Source organism: Ambystoma mexicanum, chromosome 6p (assembly GCF_040938575.1).
Source record: "Ambystoma mexicanum isolate Mex_15411 chromosome 6p, UKY_AmexF1_1, whole genome shotgun sequence".
NCBI lineage: Eukaryota > Metazoa > Chordata > Amphibia > Caudata > Ambystomatidae > Ambystoma > Ambystoma mexicanum.
In genome coordinates, this window is record NC_090935.1 from 254,958,847 (window position 1) to 254,980,375 (window position 21,529).

Genomic DNA, 21,529 nt, shown 5'->3' on the forward strand with positions numbered 1-21,529 from the left:
AGATACCCCAACTTCCCCACTCTTCCACCCGATGAACCCATAATTGCCGAGCTTTGCTCCTTCGGCTCTCTCAGGGGAAAAGTCTCAAGACTCTATACACTAGTCCAGACTAGAGCTGCCCCCTCTTTCACTAAACTCAGACTCAGGTGGGAGGAGGATCTCGGAGTTGACATTACCGATGAAGGCTGGTACCGAATGTGCGCTCGCACCCATGATGTATCCTATAACTCTGGGTTTAAGCTGATACAATTTAAGGTGTTGCACAGATACCATCATATGCCAAGTAGACTACACCACATGTTTCACAAACTTCCACCAAACTGCCCTAGATGCGGCGCCGATCAAGCCTCATACATTCATATGATCTGGTGCTGTCCCCGTCTGACCCAATACTGGACTGAAATATGCTCTACATTGTTGACCATACTCGACCATACTATAGGCCCGTCCCCGATGCGCTGTCTTTTCAACGACTTTCCCCAGTTGGACGCGATTCTAGGAAACTAGCTGGACTCTGCATATTAATAGCTGCGCGCTGGATATTGATGTGCTGGCTTCGAACTAGAGCACCCACGCATACACAGTGGCTCAGGACAATCACGTGGACACATGATACCGAAGAGGCCTGGAGCGTATTGCAACATCCACACTCGAGACCGAGGGATATTTGGCGGCAGTTCCGTAGTTACATGTCCGCCTTGAACTCGAATTCAGGTACTGAATTCCCTTCCCCCACCCATTCTCCTCAATAATTCCACCCTGTGAACTGTATCTCTTTAATTGTTTGTTCTCCCCCATTGCCTAGACTGCTGTCATTTCAATGTGCATGGAATCCTAACACTGTATTGTAAAGTATGCATTGTGTTAAAGTGTATTTTGCTGTTGCAATGTGAACATCTCAGTTTGCCAGTGTGTTGTCAAGCCGAATAAATAAAGGTTTAAGTGGCAAAGTTTCTATGCAGCAGAAATCAACGCAATGGCAAACCTCAGAGTGCAGCAAAAAGTAAGTTAGTGGCAAAGTTCCTATGCAGCAGGAACCAACCCAATGGCAAACCTCAGAGTGCAGCAAGATTATAATAAGTGGCAAAGTTCCCCTGCAGCAGGAATTAACCCAATGGCAAACCTCAGCACGCAGCAAGAATTAACACAGTAACAAAGTTCCTATGCAGAAGGAATTAACACAATGGCAAACCTCTGCACGCAGCAAGATTTAAATCGGTGGCAAAGTTCCTATGCAGCAGGAATTAACCCAATGGCAAACCTCAGAGCTCAGCAAAATGTAAATCATTGGAAGAGTTCTTATGCAGCTGAGATTAAACCAATGGCAAGATTGATGGGGAGGGGTCTCTTACCTTGCAACCGAGGAGAAGGAAAACCGTAGTCAGTCGTGCTGAGCTTGGCTCAGTTGTTACTCTGTGGTTACCGCTGTCCAAACGGATTCTGGACTAAGGATGTTCTTGAATGTCGTCCTACCGCAGAAGGTAAACAAAGGAAACCGGCATCAAGCTGATCTTATCCCAGAATTATAGTCAGGGTTATATTAGGTGTAGAGTGCCGAACGTGAAATTACCTAGTTAGGTTGTTACAGGTTCTTATCTCAAGGTAGTTTGGTGTGGGAAAACACCTGACAACGTTAAATCTCTAGGGCAGTGACCCTCACTGCAGCGGGTTTAGCTTGCTCCAGATCTAATGTTGCAGAACAGGGGAAAACACAAGGGAAAGCAGAATGTTACCGAAGAAATGGTACAGTTAATTTCTTACCCCAAATAAGGGGAAGCGGAGAGCAGAGAGAAAGTAGAAGAGGAGAGTGCCGAAAGGCCATTAACATTAGTTGGTCTGTCTCAGTGTCTCATGCTTCTGGTGTCTGACATTACATATATCCTAACCATTATGACCAGGCACAATGGTTTAGATCAGAAATGCTTACCAGAGCGATGGTGTTTAAGTGTGTGCACTGTTGTTCTGCAATGTGGTAAACTAGGGCTTTTCTCCCCTCTCAGGATTCTCAAACTTAGGTGGCCTCTCCACTGGTTACCTAATATGCATTTACTGTGTTTACTGTGTTCTGCAATGTGGTAAACAAGGGCTTGACGCTCACTATCTTGTCCACTTGCTCTCGTCATCTTCCCCCCCTCCCTCCTATTCCATGGTGCTCTCTATCTCGCCTATCTTCTCTAACTGCTTCTCCATTGCCTATCCTGCTCTCCTCACTAAATCTGGTAGGAAAAAGTTTAAAAAGGACATCCTGGTCTCCAACCCAGGCCTCCCTATCGCTGACACCTACACTAGTGCCTCCTCCAAGGAAACTCTCACTGACATCCTCTTTTTCGTGCCTTCACCTGACCTATGGACCCTTCATATGGTATCTGTGCTCTCTCCTGTCTCCTCTTCTACATTAATGGTGGCACCCATCGGGATGTCCTCTTGGCCTCCTTCCACTCCTCTAAGGCCATCATTAATGCCCCCTCTCGTGCTCCTTCTTCACCTCCGGAGGGCGTACCTCTGATCTGTACCCCTCCCCGGAAGTCCTTCAAGGATGGCAACCTTCTCCACATTGCCACTCTTAACTCTCGCTCTGCCGTCAAACATTCCTTTGATATCTGTCACCGTCTTGAGGAACTGGACCTTGATGTCCTTGGTCTCACTGAGACATGGTTCACGGCCAGCTCTGTCACCAGCTTTGACACACTCCTACCTGACAGTTACAAGATCCTCTCTGTGCCCAGGCCCACCCGTGCTGGGGGGGGTGTTGCCCTTATCTTCCCTGAGTGGATTCCTGCCACTTGTTGCGTAGTGAATACGCCAATGTACGCATGCGCGGGCGGGATCGAGGCTCGCGCATGCGCAGTTGATAATAAAGACGGTCCGCTGGCAGTTGCCGCCGGGGACCCGAGCAAGTCACACGTCTCCGGCGTGGCTCATTGTGCGAGTGTGTGAGCGCACGTGTGAATGACAGCTGGGGCCCCTGGCATTACCCTGCAAACACAACATTGGCGACGAGGAAGACTCTGGAGCATTTCTCCACTCCGACGGCATTGGAGGGAAAATCGTTGCTCCGTGTCGGCACGGATCCACGCGCACGGCCGGCCGCCATTTTGTTCCACACGCAGATCGCAGTGGTTGCGGCCTGTGAGGGTGCTCGTGCACGAGCTGCATTTCATCTATCTTTTGGTGACCAAGTTGTGGAACTTACACAGCCTGTGCGCCCACAGGACTGTGACATTGAAGAAAAGTGAACCAGTCGAGGAGGTGTGTCAGAGAAGGATATTGTGTCGCAAGTAGGCCCACCTGGCCAGACCACCTCGACACCCACGAAGGACTACGTTCCCCTGTGAGTACCACTCATCACAATGGATGAGGAGGGTGAGCAAGAGGGTGCCATGGCCCCGGTCCCACGCAGGATGCACAGTACTTTGGCTCCCATGCCTGAATTTGACACCACGGGCCCTCCATCCAAATTAGGACCAAAATGGCTCCTGTGGTTAAAAAAATTAGAAATGTTCTTCAGGGCCTCGGGGGAAACGGAGGATGAGGCGAAGATAGCCATCATGGTATACTCGGCAGGGACGGAGGTCCACAGGATATATGACTCGCTCACTATCCCAGTAGTCACATATGACGCGGTAAAACAAGCGCTCAGAGACCATTTCCTTCCCATGGCAAACGTAGACTTTGACAGGTTTGTCAAGAGCGCTGAAAAGAGTCGCTAGACCAGTTTTGTGCGAGGCTGCGGCACATAGTAAGCTCCTGCCGGTGGGCGAATGAAGAAGAAATGATTCGTAACCAGCTGCTGCAAGGGTGCAGTTCCGGGAAGCTGAGGAGACAAGTCCTGAGAGAACCTGGGCTGACGCTGCAGCAGATTCTGGACACAGGGAAAGCCTACGAACTTGCTGAGGCCCGGGGGGCAAAGATGGACGCAGCCACGCACTCGAGAAAGGAGGAAGAGGCATTTGCAATCGGACGTTCTGGTCCAGGGAGAGCGAGATGGACACTGAGGAGTGGGGAAAGCTCCACGACTCCAAGCACTGCTCCGTCGTGCTCCTACTGCGGGTATGACCTGCCGCACATGGGTGAGTGCCCAGCTAAATCAAGGGTCTGTGGCCGGTGTGGCACACCAGGACACTACGCTAGGGTGTGCAGGGCAGCGACACCAGTAGCGGCCTCGAGGGGGCCAGAGAGAGCTGGCAGGAGCAACGCTCGGAGAGTGAGGGGTGTATCAGCTGTCGAACAGGGTATGCAAGACCTCAACCTCGCAGAAGAGGAAGAAGAGGACATTTTCTTCATCTCCAGCATTGCCAAGGGCCCTGGCGAAAGTCGACAACCAAAATGTACTGTACTCATTGGAGAAGTCCCTACTCTGGTCCTCATAGACACCGAGGCATCTGTCTGTGTGTTAGCAACCGAACACTGCAATGCACTCCTAGGCCCGCCAAGTTTGACTGAGTCCACAGCAAGGATATACGCATTTGGAGGAGATGCACCCCTTCCCATCCAAGGAGTGTTCGTGGCTCCAGTATCTCATGGACAGAACAGAATTAAAGCACGGTTCTTCGTCACCAGCGTAAGCCCACATTCCCTTTTAAGTTGTGCCGCGTCAGAAGCGCTGAACATTGTGCATTTCACGTTAGTGGTATATCATGCCGATCTGGAACGCCTGCTGCAACACTTTGAGATGATCTTCGACTGCATAGGGAAACTAAAGGCCAGCCCCATACGTTTGCACATTGATGGATCAGTGAGACCGACAGCGCTCAAGCACCGCCGCATCCCGTTCCATCTGCGGGCTCAGGTAAAAAAAAGAGCTACAGTCACTGGTTGACTTAGATATTATCGAAAGAGTGGAAGGACCTACCCCGTGGGTCTCCCCATTTGTGGTGGCCCCAAAACCCAAACAGCCGGGTGCTGTACGCATATGTGTGGATATGAGGTTACCCAATGTAGCCATCAAGAGAGAACGCCACCTTACGCCCACCCTGGACGACATTGTTGGCGAACTTCAGGGAGCGAAGATCTTCTCGAAACTGGACTTGAGATCTGGTTATCACCAGCTAGAGCTCCACCCCGAGTCAAGGTATATTACCACTTTTACAACTCACGAGGGGCTACATCAATACAAAAGGCTCAGTTTCGGGGTCTCGTCCGCAGCAGAGGTCTTCCAGAATGCCATCAGGGGGGCCCTGTCAGGACTCAAGGGAGTCATAAACATGTCAGACGACATTCTGGTCTTCGCACGCTCGGAGGCAGAACATTTAAAGCGCCTGGAAAACGCCCTCGAGAGACTTCGCAGCCTCGGTCTGACTCTGCACAAAGAAAAGTGCGAATTCCTGTAGGACAGGCTGGAATTTTTTGGATTCATACGCTGGGGGCATCTCCACGCTGGGGGCATCTCCCCAGATCCCGAAAAGGTGAAAGACATTCGAGAGGCAGCTCCACCAACGTCCCCAGCTGAAATCAGAAGCTTCCTGGGGATGGTCAACTATTGCGGACGATTCATTCACGACCTAGCCTCTTTGTCGGAACCCCTGAGGGCTCTGACCAGAAACGACGTTGCGTGGACCTGGACCGGAAATTAACAGAGGGCGTTCACAGCCATCAAGAATGCCCTGTCCGGACAAGAGACTATGGCCTATTTCAACCAGGACCGGGAGTCGGAGATCGTGGTCAACGCCAGCCCGGTGGGGCTGGGCACAGTCCTCATGCAGGCAGACCATCAGGGGAACATGCGACCGATCGCCTAGGCGAGCAAGGCGCTCACAGAGACAGAGAGGAGATATTCTCAGATTGAACGTGAGGCATTGGCCATATTGTGGGGGGTGCAAACACTTCCGGATCTACATCCTAGGGAAGCCAGTTGTCGTGGTGACAGATCACAAACCTCTCATCCCGATTCTGTCGGGTACATCGTCCAAACCTCCACCTCGCATAGAAAGATGGATGCTCTCGCTCATGGAATATGGGGTCAAGCTACTCCACCGCCCAGGGACACACAACCCGGCTGACTATCTGTCCCGCCATCCGGGTACAGGACGACCCAGAGACTCGCAGGAAGTGGCTGACTGCATAGAGGCCATACACCTGGTGGTAGAGTCGGCACTGCCTGTAGCCCTAGCGTGCCACGAGATCGCAGACGAATCCAACAATGACGAGGCATTCATCGTAATAAAAGAAGCCGTTGCCAGTGGGGAGTGGCGGGAAGTCCTCCAGAACAACTCCTGTAGGAATGTAGGAGCGCAGAAGGACCTACAAGCGCTCTGGAAGGCACGCCATGAGCTGTCGGTTGCAGATGACGGTCTCCTGCTGAGAGGCCACCAGATCGTGATACCCAGAACACTGGTGAACAAAGTCCTGCAGCTCGCCCACAAAGGCCACCAGGGGATGGCTAAGACGAAAGCACGGCTCAGGTTGAAGGTCGGGTTTCCTGATCTGGAAAGAAGGGTTGAAGAATTTGTGAGGGCCTGCATTCCCTGCCAGGCAGCAAGTCCCGTGCAGAGGGGACCACCCATTCAGGCAATGGAACGGAGTGACCGCCCACGGGGGGTACACGCCGATTTTGGATCCACGGGCAGAGGAACACATTTCCTGGTGGTGACAGACCAGTGGTCGCGATATCCAGAGGTGGAGCTGGTTGAATCCACGGCCAGTGACCACACCATTTTAGCAATGGAGAAGATGTTCGCCACCCATGGTTTTCCCCTGGAGATATGCTCGGACAACGGAGCACCGTTCAAAGGACAACAATTCGCTCGTTACTGTGAAGAAAGAGGGATAAAACATCGCAAAGTCACCCCCCTTTGGCCAAGAGCGAACGGAGAAGTCGAACGCTTCATGCGAACGCTCAACAAAGTGTTCCGCATATCGATGAACGGGGGAAGAGCTCTGACGCAACCCATTTGACTTTCTCCGAGAATACCGCACGACACTGCACCAATCCACGGGAGTCGCTCCTGCGGAGGCCCTCTTCAGCCGGGTACCAAGAGGACTGTTACCTGAAGTGGAAGGGCGACGTCCGGGGGAGATCGACAACAACCACGTGCGAACGGAGAGGGTCGCTCAGAACGAGAGAGAGACAATACGGCGAGGATTACCAGAGAAAGAGATTGTGGTGGGAGACATCGTGCTGGTGCGGAATAGGAGACCTGAAGGAAAGCTGTCACTGCCCTACGAAACACAACCTCTGGGAGTGACGCACATCAAGAGGGTCTATGATCACGGCCGCCAATACACGAGGGACAGTCACCCGGAACGTATCATTCTTCAAGCGAATAGGGTCGGCGAACACGGAAGAAATCGTCACGCAAGGCCCAGATCCAGATGCAGAAGTGCCACAAGGAAACGATGGACCGCCAGAGACTCCTGGGGCACCAGAGACGCCCAATGTTGAGGCACTCAGATACCCGAGCCGGGTGGGGCGCAAGCCACCGCAGAAGTTCCAAGACTTTATCATGGACCCTGCCTCGTAACCAGTGACACACTGTCAGTTGCAGTTGAATAGAACACTGTTAATTCTAATGTTTGATAATGTTTGTTGTTCAAGGGAAAAGGGAGGGATGTTGCGTAGTGAATACGCCAATGTACGCATGAGCGGGCGGGATCGAGGCTCGCGCATGCGCAGTTGATAATAAAGACGGTCCGTGGCTTACTGTGGCTACTATCTATCGGACACCCGATCAAATTTCTTCCTTCCTCTCCGAGTGGTCGGACCTCTCCTCCTCACTCCTTTCCTCAACCACTCAACTCCTCTTTCTTGGAGACTTCAACATCCACCTGGATGCCTCCTGTCCCCCCTCTGGACTCTTTCGCGACCTCTGCGACTCTCTCTCACTCTCTATTCTCCCGTCTGGGCCGACTCATTCTGCAGGGCACACTCTTGATGCTCTGATCTCTTCTGACCTTCCCCTCTCTGTCCCTCTCTCCACTCCTCTCTCCTGGAGTGATCACGTTCTCCTAGCCTCCCACCTCACCTTCCCTACCCCTCAGGTAAAGCCACCTTCATCACTGCCACCCTCCTTCTCAGTCATCCGACCCATGAAGCGCGTGTCAGTTGAGGCTTTTGCTGCCACCTTCTCGCCCCCCTGTCCCCTTTCGGCTGACTCCCACCCTGACACAGCCCTCTCCACTCTCCACTCTGCTATATCTGATACTCTTGATATCCTTGCCCCTGTCATGAGAATCCGCCTGAAGCCCAAAGCCAAATGTAACTCCTGGTATGACTCGGATCTTGTCACCCTAAAACGCAAGTGCTGGGTGGCAGAGAGGAAATGGCGTGCTTCATGTTCATCCTCTGACAAACTGGCCTGCCGCCTGCTCCAAAGGCAATAACGGTTCTCCGTTCTCACCAAGAAGAGAGCCCTTATCCAAGCCCGCATCTCTGCGGCATCTAACAATTCGGCCGAACTCTTTAAAATCTGCAAGGAGCTGGCCAACCCTGCTGCAGTCTCTACCTCTCCTGTCCCCTCCCTGGCCCTCTGCACGGCACTGGCCTCTCACTTCATTTCAAAAACTCAGGACATCCTGTCCTCACTCTGCTCCTATCACCTCCCCCCCTCTATTCCCTGATCTTCCTCTGGCCCTTCTGCAGCCACCCCTCCTCCCTCCTTCTCTGCCTTTCCCCTTTTTTCTGCTGACGAGGTTTCCAGACAAGTTCGATCTATGAAAGTCTCGTCAAAACAGGTCCACCCATGTTCCTCCAAAACTATCAAGGACCACATCGACTCCCTGGCTCCTGCCCTGGCTGACTTCTGCAATCACTCCTTCGCCTCTGGAGTCTTCCTACCCCCCTTAAGCACTCCCTTGTGCACCTGCTTCTTAAGAAACCCTCTTCCGACCCCTCCTGCCCGGCTAACTATCGCCCAATCTCCACCACTCCCTTCCTGGGCAAGCTACGGGAGAAACTGGCCATCTCCCAGCTTAATCTCCATGCTGAATCTGTTGGTAGTCTTCATGACCATCAGTCTGGCTTCGGAGCTGCCAGAAGCATGGAAACTGCTCTCCTGAACATCCGTGAGGACCTGCTCTCGAACCTTGACTCTAACACTCCGTGTGTTCTCATTTTGCTCGATCTCTCTTCTGCCTTTGACACTGTCAACCATGCCATCCTGCTGAACCGCCTCCGTGATAACCTGGGTATCACTGGTCAGGCTCTGGCGTGGCTGACCTCTTTCCTCTCCAATCGACCCTCCCAGATCCAACTGGGGTCCTTCCTCTCTGACATCTTTTTCTCTACCTGTGGTGTCCCCCAGGGATCTAACCTCTCTCCCTGGCTGTTCAACCAGTATCTGGCACTCCTTGCCCACCGCATCGCCGCTCTCTGCCCCAACTGTCAGTGCTATGTGGATGATACCCAGCTCCTTTTCAGGCTAACCTTGGCCTCCTCTTCTCCTTCCTTCATCTCTGACTGTCTTTCTGCTATCCAGGAATGGTGTGCCGCCAATGACCTCTGCCTTAATGCCAGTAAGACTGAGATTCTACTCATCGGCACACCCACTCCATCCTTCCCTGCAGCTCTCTGGCCGGCCTCTCTTGGCCCTCTTCCTGTTCCTACCTGCAAGGCTTTAAAACCTCAGGGTTATCTTCGACTCCACACTCTCCTTCTCTCCTCACATATCTGATGTCTCTAAGAAGTCACACTACCAGCTGCACCTCCTCAGAGGTATCCTTCCTTTCCTCTCCTTCCCCCAGAAGCTCACTGTCTCCAGAGCCCTGGTTCTCTCGAAGCTGGACTACTGTAACAGCCTCTATCTAAATCTGCCTGCCTCTACTCTCCGCCCTCTGCAACTCATCCAGAACAGGACTGCGAGACTTGTCCTTGGCCTCAAGCCCAGGGACCGTATCTCTCCAGGACTGAAATCGCTACACTGGCTCCCAGTGGTAGCGAGGATTAAGTTCAAAACCGTCTGCATTGTCCACAAGGCCTTCTGGGGTCTGGGGCCAAAATACCTTCAACTCTCTCTTCCTAAATATCTTCCTTCTCGAGCTCTTCGCTCATCCGCCTCCAACTCCCTCAGGGTCAGCCGCTTCTCCAAGCAACAAGTTGGGGGTAGACCTCTCTCCGCAGCAGGGGCCTCCCTCTGGAACAGCCTTGCTGCCTCCCAGAAACTTGAGGAGAACCATCTCCGGTTCCGGAAGCACCTCAAAACCTTCCTCTTTGCTTCTGCTTTCTCTCCCCGTCTCCCCTGCTAGATAACTGAAACTGCACTGAATCTGCAACTGGGCCACTCACTGATCTCAGTCCTTGGCCCAGCCACTCTCCCCTGCACTGCCTCCCTAGCATCCCCTGCACTGCAGGACTGTCTTTGTATCCCTACAGCCCCCCTTCCCAGCACTTGTCTGCAATTACCTTACACTTGCCACCAGCTGACCCTTTTTATTTATCTTGTATTCTACTAACCCTGTACTGCACTTCCCCCTCTCCCTTTCCCCCTTGCACTTTTCCCTTCCCCTCTACCCTTGCACTTGCGTGATCTGAATGACACCTGGCCTAGTAGGATTGTTGTCTGTCTCCCCTTTGTTCCCCCCTCCCTGCCTCGTCGCGCCTTGAAACACTTGTGTATAGGTGCGTTACAAATGCCATATCATATCATATCACATCATAATGGTGAAACGGTATGTGGCAAGACAAAACCGTTGGAGGTTATTCTCGCTTTTTAAAATCCGTTTCTCTAGAATTGTCCACGGGTGTCCTTTAATGCTCGCCTTGTCCCTCTGTATCATCCACTGTTGCGGTAAATCGTGTGGAGGCGTTCAGGGACCCTAAGAAGAGGGGAGCACAGAATGGATCACGATTATGGATATGGGTTCTAACTGGAGTCTAGATCGGTAATGCAATGGCAGCGGCAATCAGCTTACAAGTGTCCAAGTGTCCATTAGTCACTCTGGAGGGCAGTCGGTTATTCGTACCAGATCCTCGAGGACTATCCGTCCAAAACATCGTCCTTTTAGGCTTGTCACCACGTCAGTGGGTGTGAGGCTCGTTGGTTCTTTTCAGGGTTGCCGAGCTACCTGTTCTCGCGTCCTGCGTCACCCGGCATTCGCACTTTCTAATTCAATTAGAACTAACCCTACCCGGAGCTAGATATCCTTCACTCTGTAAGTCTAGAGAGCAGAGAAAGAGGTCCATGACTCCGCAGCCACCGTGTTTACCCGCACCCTCTAAAGCACAGGTTTGACACACCAACGATCGCATATTCAAAAAGTTTGGTGTTAGCATTTGAACCGTTTTCTTTCTCAAAAAAACGAGAGTGAACGGAAAATGAGCTGTTTAGTGTTGGAGACATACCCTAGGTATGGGCAGAATGTTTACATTCATCTGATGTTAATAAGCGGGGTACAGGAGCTGTGTTGGAGTCAAAAAGCAACTCATGCACACGTGGCTGTGTATTTAGTCCGCATAGAAAAGTAAAAGCATGGCGAGTTTGAGAGACTGTAATGTAGCGCAGAGAAGGTTACACTACGAGTCACGCGTACAGTAGTCGTCCGCCTCCTTTTCAGTTAACAGCTACAAGTCATGGTTTCGATGGAGAAGGGGACTGCGTCATCCAATCCATTTTCTCATTTCGGCCCGTATTCATGCTTTTGGTCAGGAAAATAAACTCCTCTTCTTTCTTGAAGAGTAAATGCTTAAGTTGGTATCTTTCCCCTGCTTTAGTTTGTATATTATGGACCATCTCAGGTCTTGTGTTCTGTGGACATGTTCTATCCAATGGTCCACTAGGGGGGCATTCTGAGTTCGATTTTTCACGCAACTTTGGTGTTCACTTATGCGTAATTTTCTTTTTCTTTCGGTTTACCTATATTTTTTGTTGCAAGGGTACCATATGGCATATATTACCCAACTAGTGTTACAATTTGTGTGGGTCTTTTGTAGCCATGGAGTTCGTAGCCCAATGTCAATCGAGGAGCTTTTCTTCGTGAAGGCACAGCATGTGCAGTGTCCACAGGGGAAATGGCCAACTATTTCTTGTAAGCCCCATTGTTGTCTTAAAGTTGGTGGGGTTTCTGGTTTGATGGTCACGTCATTCCGGGTGATCTGTTCTTTGATGTTACGCTGCGTCTGAAAGCTATGATGGGTCTTTGAATGGGTTGTGGACTGTTTTCTAGGATATTCCAATTCTTACACACCAATTTTTTTATTGTGTTAGACATGTGGCTATAGGTATTTACGAACACAATCCGTTCTGTTTTGGCTTTTCCCAATCTCTGTTGTTTATATTCCAAGAGTGATTCCCTATTGTTGTTCTCTGTCCTTTTCCATGCGGTTTCAATGATTTTACATGGGTAGCCTCTCTTTAGTAGACGCTCTTGCATTCTGTTGGCCTCAATCTTGAAATCAGATCTTCTAGAGCTGTTCCTTTTTAGCCTGAGAAATGAGAAATTGTCCCAGTGGAAGATTGCCTCGTACATATTTCGGGTGGAAGCTGGAATAATTTAAAACCAAATTTTTGTCAGTTGGTTTGTTAAAAGGTTTTAAATATAGATTTTTCAAATCTGCATCTGACATGATGTAAATGTCCAAAAAATCGACAGAGCTGGTGCTATATTTGGAGGTGAATTGTAGAAATCTATTCTGCTTGTTAATCCAACCTAGAAATTCGTCTAGCTCTACTTGTGGGCCCTTGACAGATGACAAAGATGTCGTTGATGTAGCGTCACCACATTCTAATGTTGTTTCGGAAGGGGTTTGTGTTGATCATGATTTTACTGGTTTCGAAATACTCCATGTATAGATCGGCTACACTTGCAGCCAGCGTGGCTCCCATTGCCGTGCCCTGTATCTGTTTGCCTGTTTTGCCATTTCTGCACACCAGAGAATAAAGGACATAGGTGTTTTTATGACAGTGTGATCCCTGAGCAGTTTTTCTTCTAACATTTCCAGTGAGGCTGCCTGTTGGGGTATGCTGGTGTAAAGTACCACCATGTCTAGGCCCAGGAGAATTTCGGTCTGTGGGTCAAACGATAGTCCTTCCACTTCTGCAATAATCTGTGTCGTGTCTAAGACATGAGAGGCCATCCTTTTTACTAATGGTTGTAAAAATTTGTCAGCAAACCGCGATAAGGGTTCCAGGACAGAGTTCACTCCCAAGACTATAGGTCTACCAGGTGGCTTGATTAGAGATTTGTGGATTTTAGGTAGTACATAAAATAGGGGGATTTGAGGTTTATCTTTGACCAAAAAGTCTGCCTCTTTCTCTGTGATCCACCCTCTTTCTTCAGCTTTAGCGACTTTATTAGAAATAATATCCGCTAATTTTAATGTTGGATCTTCCACAAGTGGTTGGTAGCAGGTCAAGTCCAGGAGTTGTCGATTGCATTCTATTAGGTAATCTTCACGGTTGAGCAATACTATTGCTCCAGTTTTATCCGCTCTGCGGATTACAATTTTATGATTGTTCAGTAGATCCTTTCTTGCCTGGTTTTCAGTGTTACTGGTGTTGTGAAACGCAGATTTCTTTTTGGATTGCTCCAATTTCTCTAGGTCTTTAAGTACCCTATTTTGAAATACACGTGCTTCAGGGCTCTGTGCATTAGTGGGTACACAGAAATTGGATTTGTTCTGCAGACCTGATTCCGAAGTTCTACATAATAGATCATGTCCTGAAAGTACTGATGGAGGTGAATCTTTCTCATAAATTGGTGGAATTCCTGGCAGAAAAGAAGGAGGTTGTGTAAGTTGGTAGCTACAAACCCCATTGCCTTCTCCAAAACTCTCATTTGTTCCTGGGTGGGTTGATAATTAGAGAGGTTTACCACAAGGCCTGCATACTCCTCGTGACTCGGGGTTCCAAGTTCCAGGCCTCCGGACTCCTCTCTAAAAAAAAGATTGCCCATTACCCGGAAAAAAAGGGGATTGTGTAAGTTGGATGGGAACAACACAGGACTGATGGCGGATGGCGAGGCAAAGGCCCGCTTAGATGGAAACAGGCAAATAATGCTGGAGCACTTACCAGCTCAGAAGCTGCATTCAAAGGAGCTACATGAGGAGCAGAATCAGCGGATATCTCTTAGCTGACCGGGAGGGTGAGAGGGGAAGGAAGGCTGGAATGGGTAAGGGGATGGGAACAAAACAGGCCTGATGACGAGGCAAAGGCCTGCTTAGATGGAAATGGAATGGGCAAATAATGCCAGAGCACTCAGAAGCTGCATTCAAAAGAGCTTCACGATGAGCGGGTTCAGCAGGTAGCTCTGTAGTGATTAACCTTTATCTAAATTCTCAAAGAATAATTTTCTCTGTTACCCATCATCCATTGCTATGTGCTTGATCTAATGTAAATGTGTTTTTTTCTTAATTTTCCTCGATGGTGCTTTAAGTTTTAATTACCTCTCGTCATTGACCTTTTCACATTTTGAATTTTCTCCTTTCTTTATAAAATCTTTATGTTGGAATATTGTCTCATTGAGAGATTGTGTGTTGACAATTCGTTTTAATTATCTTTGTACAGACAGATGATTGTGTTATGTTTCAGATGAAGAGTTCCTTTTACATGAAGCAAAGGCAAGGAGACAGTGGAATAGCCTACATTTAATTTTGGTAGATTGCAGTCTTAGGTGAAGCCTTAAAATACATAAAAGACAAGAGGACAGCTGCCGGCCACCAGACTCACTCCAGTTCAGCCACCAATTGCCAGACCAGACAGAACCCTCCTGCAACATTCCAACATTATGTGACATGACAGGCACTCATTTGTCATCAAACATCTATCTTCCATTCCCTGTAGCCAGGAGGACAAGCAGCCAGGACCCAACAGTTCTCCCCTGCTCACACACAACATTTTCACAAAATTCTACACTCACAAAAATAAGTAATAAAATAATGATTGATGCATTTTATGAAATGTTTATGTTAAAACAGCTTATTTGTTGATGTAAATGTACACAGTTTCACTGGGCAACTCATGATACACAAAAGTTAAATTACTTTTATTTGACATTGTATATTGACCAGACCGAGGTGCCTTAAGAAAGCACAGTTTTGCGAAACACATATCTTCTTTTGTTGTTGGTCATAAATTAGCTCTGTATTAATGAGTGTTATTAAGGGTATTTAGGGTCAACCATGTATGTTACTATAAACAAGAGTCATATCTCGGGTGGTTTTGCCTCTGATGTAGCCGAGTTTAACATCACATCAGTTTTCCATAAATGAAACTTTTTGGTTTCCCATATTAAATGGCCGTGCAGACTCAGGAGAGTTCTGTGGTTCATGATTCTCTTTGATATAGGGTGTAGTGCCTAGCTCCGGGTACAGTCTCGTGCCATAGCCTGTAAATGAATTACTAGGGAGCCAGATCAGGCAGCCCAATAGCCTGATCTTTTTCACCTTGCTCACTTTTTACTTGTACTCAGTAACTGGGGAATGATTCAAAGTAGAAAATTAATTGTGTGTTCAAATCAGACAATGAGCCACAAAACTGCACAGCACCGCTTCTTTACCAACATGGAATTTATTAAACATTGATTATTATACAGCCCACACAACAACTGTTTGCATTGTAGAACTACAAGCAGAGGCTTAGATTGTGCTCTGCAAACTGTAGACTTGGTCATATAGCTTTGCTGGGTTACCTCCATATACTACCATAGATGTCCTACTGCTTTTGGAAGCATTGCTTTACCATTCAAGAGTGATAGCAGGCCTGCCTGTCCATCTCAATCTTTGGACATGTTCATTTCTTTGCTTGAGTAGTTCTCTACACTCCAGGGACTTCTAGACATGCAGCACTCACATGTATGTAAAGTGATTCTGGGTGTGTGGCTGTTTGCCATGGGATGATCCTTTTGCATTATGTGTTGCAGGTATCAAGTCAGCCTGTCTTCCGACTTGGAATGGCGACAAGATGCCCACCTGGGGATGAGTGACGTCCAGCGAGACCCACGAGCCGACTCTGGATCCATTGCTGAGGAAGCACAGGTCGACCCACGCAAGTATTCCCAGAGCAGCTCTGAAAGGTACATGGACCAGTCCCATTCATCCATGGACCGGATGTTCGAAACGGACTGTGGGAGATCGTGTGATTACAAAGTGGGGTCACCGTCCTACCTAGACAAACCACTTTGGAGGGACAATAAACCGCATCATTACTCTGAACCCAAACTTATTTTGGATTTATCCCACTGGAAAAGATCTGCTATTGAACCTGCGGGGGAGATCGCCCTGGACGAGGAGCCTTCCAATCTTTTCTTAGAGATTGCTCAATGGGTCAAAAGCACTCAGCCGATGCTGGAATGTCCCCCCGGGTCTCTACCAGACACCCAAGACCACAACCACCCGTCTCCACCTCATCAAACTGAGTCTGCGGACATCAATGATGGAACGAAATCTCAGTTTGACTTGGACGTCTTCATCACACGGGCGCTGAAACTGTGCTCAAAACCCGAGGACATAGCGGAGAGCAAGCGTAACGATATAAACGGCGCGTGCATTCCAGAGCATCCCAACGAGAATGCTCAGATAGCAGTGTATCAGAAAGAGAGGTGGTGAATGGATGTACCTGGAAAATGGTAACATGCATTAATAACCTAATCACAACCACACACATGCTAGAGGTGTGGTAACATGATCAGCGGGATAGTATGAGGTGTAGGATCCATCATGGAACACGTCACAGATTCGTCCAGCAGCGGATTGTACATCAAACCTTTCTAGGGCAAGCACAATTTCCAGCTTCTCCCTTTTTATGCCTTAAAGCAATGAAGGGTTGAGAGTGAGAGTGACCTCCAATGCTGCCTTACTATGCTAGCCTTTGAATTCTGGGACCCATTCTGACCTCAAGTTTCGTGTGTAGCATCTACAGAGCACTGACTTTTTGTATGCCTATTTTGCAATCCCTGGATCGGCTTTCTTAAGACAATATTAGGTTTTACAGAGTGAACAACAGGACTTTTTTGGTAAATGTAGAGGGTTTGAACCCCAAATTGTTCGCCCCTACATTGTTTTTTGCCGAAACATTCTATAGCAAAAGCTCAGACTATTTTAAATCAGTTCTAAATGAAATAATATAACTGTAATATGACATTATGTATTACAGAACAGAGACAGGGATATCACCTCGGTAGGTATTGTTCCATGGAAAAGCACTTTTTGAGATATAATCAGCACAGGTTAGAGGTATAATTGTATTAAAAGTATATGGAAATGCAACTTCAGGCGAAATATTGTTCACGTGTGAAGTGGTGGCGGGAGTCGCTTGCTATTTAGTAGAACACCACATACCAGTTTAAATAGTCCATCCACACCCAAAAACAACAATCCTTTATTACAATTGTAAATTTCTTTTCAGAGAGGAATGTCCTGGTTCTTAGACTGTAAAAAAAATACATCTGCCAACTTCTGATACAATCCCACCGCACTCCTCTTGTTCTAAGGGGCCACTGAAAGTGTTCCCTTTCTCCAACTCTCAAAGTGTATTTCATACCAGTCACACCTATCAGTGCACTCACTTCGGTTGCTTTTTTTTTTTCAATGAACTGACTGAGTCGCCTGGCACTGCTCCCCTATTACATCTATACAGCTTACTCCCTGAAAAAGAGCAAAACCAATACAAATATGTACTGTTGAAGAGACAAGTAGATGTAAGTGGAGTGACAGAAAGACATGTCACCCTGATAAAGCAACTCAGGCCATTAAGCGCTTGTTACTTAAGGCCTCAGTCAGACCACCGTGCTCTGGATCAGCAGTGGCAACTAAGCCCTTCACGCCTCCAAGAGAGATCACTTTAGTACCATTACTTCGGTTAATAACGACACCTATGATTACAGTGCTTAGAAGAGGGAGGAATCGCACCTGAAGTGCGACATTACTTGATGAGCAGGTGAACATTCACATGAGTCAGGCTTACTTCACCTCTAGAGACACATATGTGTGTAGAGTGCACAGCACCCTGTGTACACAGAAGAAATATGCTGTTTTTTAAAATCTAAAATGATTAATTTAAATTAAATTACATTAGCGCAAGAACAAATGTTATTATATTTCTAAACCATGTGTAAATGCTAGATTATGAAGCAGAATAATAAATCATAGGCCGCTTACAGAGAACTGCACCATGAGTTGAAACAGAAGGTGTTAGTAATGATCTAACTGAGGTCAACTGGACTCATGTATCTAACTGAGAAAGATGAATGGCTAAAACAGGCCTGCCAAAAATCTATCCTTTAAGCTAAAAGTCTTTGTGTTGACACTCAACCCACTGAGCTATCTCACCTGAGTCAATACTCACTGGTTAGATTCTTAGGTAGCATTGTATATTCATAGTGAAACCACCAGGTATTTTGCAAACATTGCCCTTGCAATTATCCCAGCTATTCTAATTGAAGATTAAATAGGATTGACACTATATCAACCTAAGACTACTTTTTCTTTTTGTGAGTCCCAGAGCGGGGCTAGGCTGCGGCCCATAAAATGCACCAAAGTGAGCCTACAGCCTTTGACAAAGTTTCGTGAGTTAAGCGCTTACAGCTAATAACTGGGCTTAACTTTCAGGTCACATGACCGAATCCTGACGTCTGACATGGGCCACTCAGACGTTCATCCTACCGAGGTCGATAAGATCAGCATCATTAACCCTTTGACAACAGGGGCTATAATGATTCCAAAAGAAAATGTACAGCCATATGTACGCCCATTGGCAAAACCCGGAACATTTTGGGACCTTTTAAATGTCCTACAGACAGTAAAGGAGTTAAAATGGATAATATTAACACCTGATATTTACAGTTTAAGGAAATAGGGAGCCACGGTGGCTACATGTGGCATACAATGATAGGTTCTTATACTTGAAAGCCGTTGTGTTGCTTAGAGTTTCACTTTATGGGCATGACCTGTTTGATGCCCCGGGTAAAAAGGGTGGGGCAAATCCTTTCTGCCAGGTCCGTGACCCGCCAATGTGTAAAATTCCAGGAACCCGGAACCCGACTCAGGAACCTCGTGGAAGCTGTGCCTCCTACACTGGCAAAAGTCTGTTTCCTTTTGATATACGGTTCTGAAAAACCTGCATACGTTGCTCTTGGCATTAGCTGTCAAGAAAAAAAATCAGTTTTAGAAAATTGTCCAAAGAAATATAACATATTTACATGGAAATACGAACACAAAGCTACTCAAGTATGAGGTGAGATAGGCAATCCACAGTATCGCCATATTTTACCACTCTGTTGCATGCCCTACTAGGAAACTTGACTTTTACAGCTTCAAGACCCTCACCAGTCAAGCCACCAGAATGGCAAGAGGACCCACCACCTAGACTCGCAAGAAACCTCAGCAAGGAAAGTAGAAACACTTTTGGCAGCTCGGACAGCTTTATACTGGAAAACCAAATCCAACCCATTTCCGCCATCCCTTCCAATGACTACATCTTCATTGGAAAGCCCAGATGTTTGTCATTTGTATGTAATCTGCATCTAACATGATTTTGCTCCATTCCTTTATCCAACTAAATAGTGCACCCTCAAAGTGTTCTATTTGCACCCAGTCAAACATCTTGCCATGGTCACTCGCTATTGAATGTAAGCCCCAATGTCACCTGTTTCCGGCTGCTACCCGTTTCTACCCACATCTCAGATAGGGGTAGTGGGACACATCTACGTGTATGTAAGTTGTGAGACCATGGGGTGCTAATGTCTTCAGCTGTACCCATTGTGAACTTAATGGTCCTTCATCCTTCGTCTTGTATCAATCTTTCACTGTCTAAATAATTGGGAAACGGTACAGCTAAAAATCATTTGCTGGTAGCTGATCAGCATCTAAAGTTGACCTCACCTAAAGATGCATGACCCTTTTCAAATCTGAAATTGAAAGAAAAAAAAAAGAACTGGGCAGTGAATGTATGTCAAAACAAAAATATCTTCCAATTATTTTAAAGATGCAAAATCTGTTAATGCAATTGTTCTCTGTGTTTGTTTTTTTCTGTTCATTGCACATTAGCCAATAAAGAGATAATGGAACTGATTTTATTGATGTGGGATATTGAGTTCAGTGATGTTTCAAAATGGCGGCTGCACTTTCTCAGCTCAATTGATCATACATTCAGATGGCAGTTGGGCTTCACTTCTGCTATGGTGGTTCAATTTAACAGGCAGAAGAATCTAAGGGGGAGATGTTTTGACCACCAGGAAGAAAGATGGTGTTATGGTACTGTGTTTATTATGATACGCTTATTTTGCTTTTGTGATGGTACTCTATGCTGAGAAGTTATATGCCACGCTACGTTCATTTAACCCATAGGTGATAGAATCATATTCACTGCCATTGATCTGTGCAACCGACTAAGCCATCATTTTTATACCTATTCTTTGGTTGTACTCATGGACCGATCAACTGTGGAGATTCTGAGTTAAAATTGGCATCACTTACCACCAGAGGCGTTTTTAGGGTGAGCCTGAGGGGGCTATAGCCCCGAGTCTTTTGGTTTTAGCCCCAGATAGAAGCTCAGGGACTACAGTCAAAAGGCTATAGCTAGCCCCGAATCCCGCCAGTCCCGACATTAGCTTAGCCCCTGATCTTTTCCAGATCTAGCAACACCCCTGCTTCCCACATTTGCCAAATTTCATGGGTTTTGTTTCAGTAAATCGGATCATCTGAACTCAGTGTCAACTGAGTTTTTTCACTTACTTTCAAGGGTTTGGTTAGGCTATATCTTCTCCGGGCCCACTGGCCGTGGGCTTTGGCCATTGTCTATGTTGCTCCAATTATTAAAAAAGGCTGAGGCCCTTCCCCCTGCCTACTAACTAATCAGATCACACAAGGTGTTGCCTTTTGCAGTGGCCCCATAAACATATACATGCATGCATACATTATAGAAAAGAATCAGTTCTCTAACCAATGGAGCAGACCTGCTCGGACTACTATGTCCTAACTCTAGTACACTTAAACATAAGCAGCGAAATCCATGTTTCTGTCTTGTGTGGGCCTCATCAGTGAGTTGAAGCTCTGTCCCTGCTGGCACAGCTGCACAAGAGCTGTATCAAGGCATATCATACCCTCTTATTTAGGGAGACAAATGTATGTATGTATACGTGTGTGTGTATCTATGCATGGGATTTATAAAGCACACACCTAGCGAGATGAAGGTTTGGATGGCTTCACAGAGCAAGGTCAGAGGCTGTCATGTCTTTAAAGTCTCCCTTCCATCAATTGTTGGTTTTACTGTGCTACATTTATTCATGCAAGAAGGATTTGCAAAGCTCCATGCTGACCTGGGTTTGAACCCTCAGGACTCTTGATGGGTCTTCGCAGGGGTTTCGATTTCCAGCATAGATATATTAATGGCCATATGATGGAGAAAGGACTGCTTCTAAACCACGCATTTTTGGGTACTCATTAAGGCTGGAAGGTAAGAGGTCACATTAGTATTAAATTAAACCAGCCTTTACAGTGTAAGCAGTTATGGGCGGTCTGATGAATTCATACAGAGGAATATTAATAATGGCTGAAAAAAGGCACAATATTTATTGTGATATTTTGGTTCAGACATGGATTGTATTCTATCTTGTCTAGAACAAGGTTGGCTGCGTTGTGTACCGACATTTGTTATGTTGCCTT

General features: G+C 47.4%; 1 protein-coding gene across 1 annotated transcript in view; it reads left to right on the top strand.

The window, feature by feature from the left end:
• Positions 1-19,936, top strand: part of MAPK4 (mitogen-activated protein kinase 4) — an 800,432-nt gene extending 780,496 nt beyond the window's left edge. Inside the window, exon 7 of the mRNA XM_069626975.1 lies at positions 15,790-19,936. Coding sequence (XP_069483076.1) covers positions 15,790-16,474 — 685 coding nt within the window. The 3' untranslated portion in view covers positions 16,475-19,936. The remainder of the gene's footprint in view (positions 1-15,789) is intronic.
• The last annotated feature ends 1,593 nt before the right edge of the window (positions 19,937-21,529 follow it).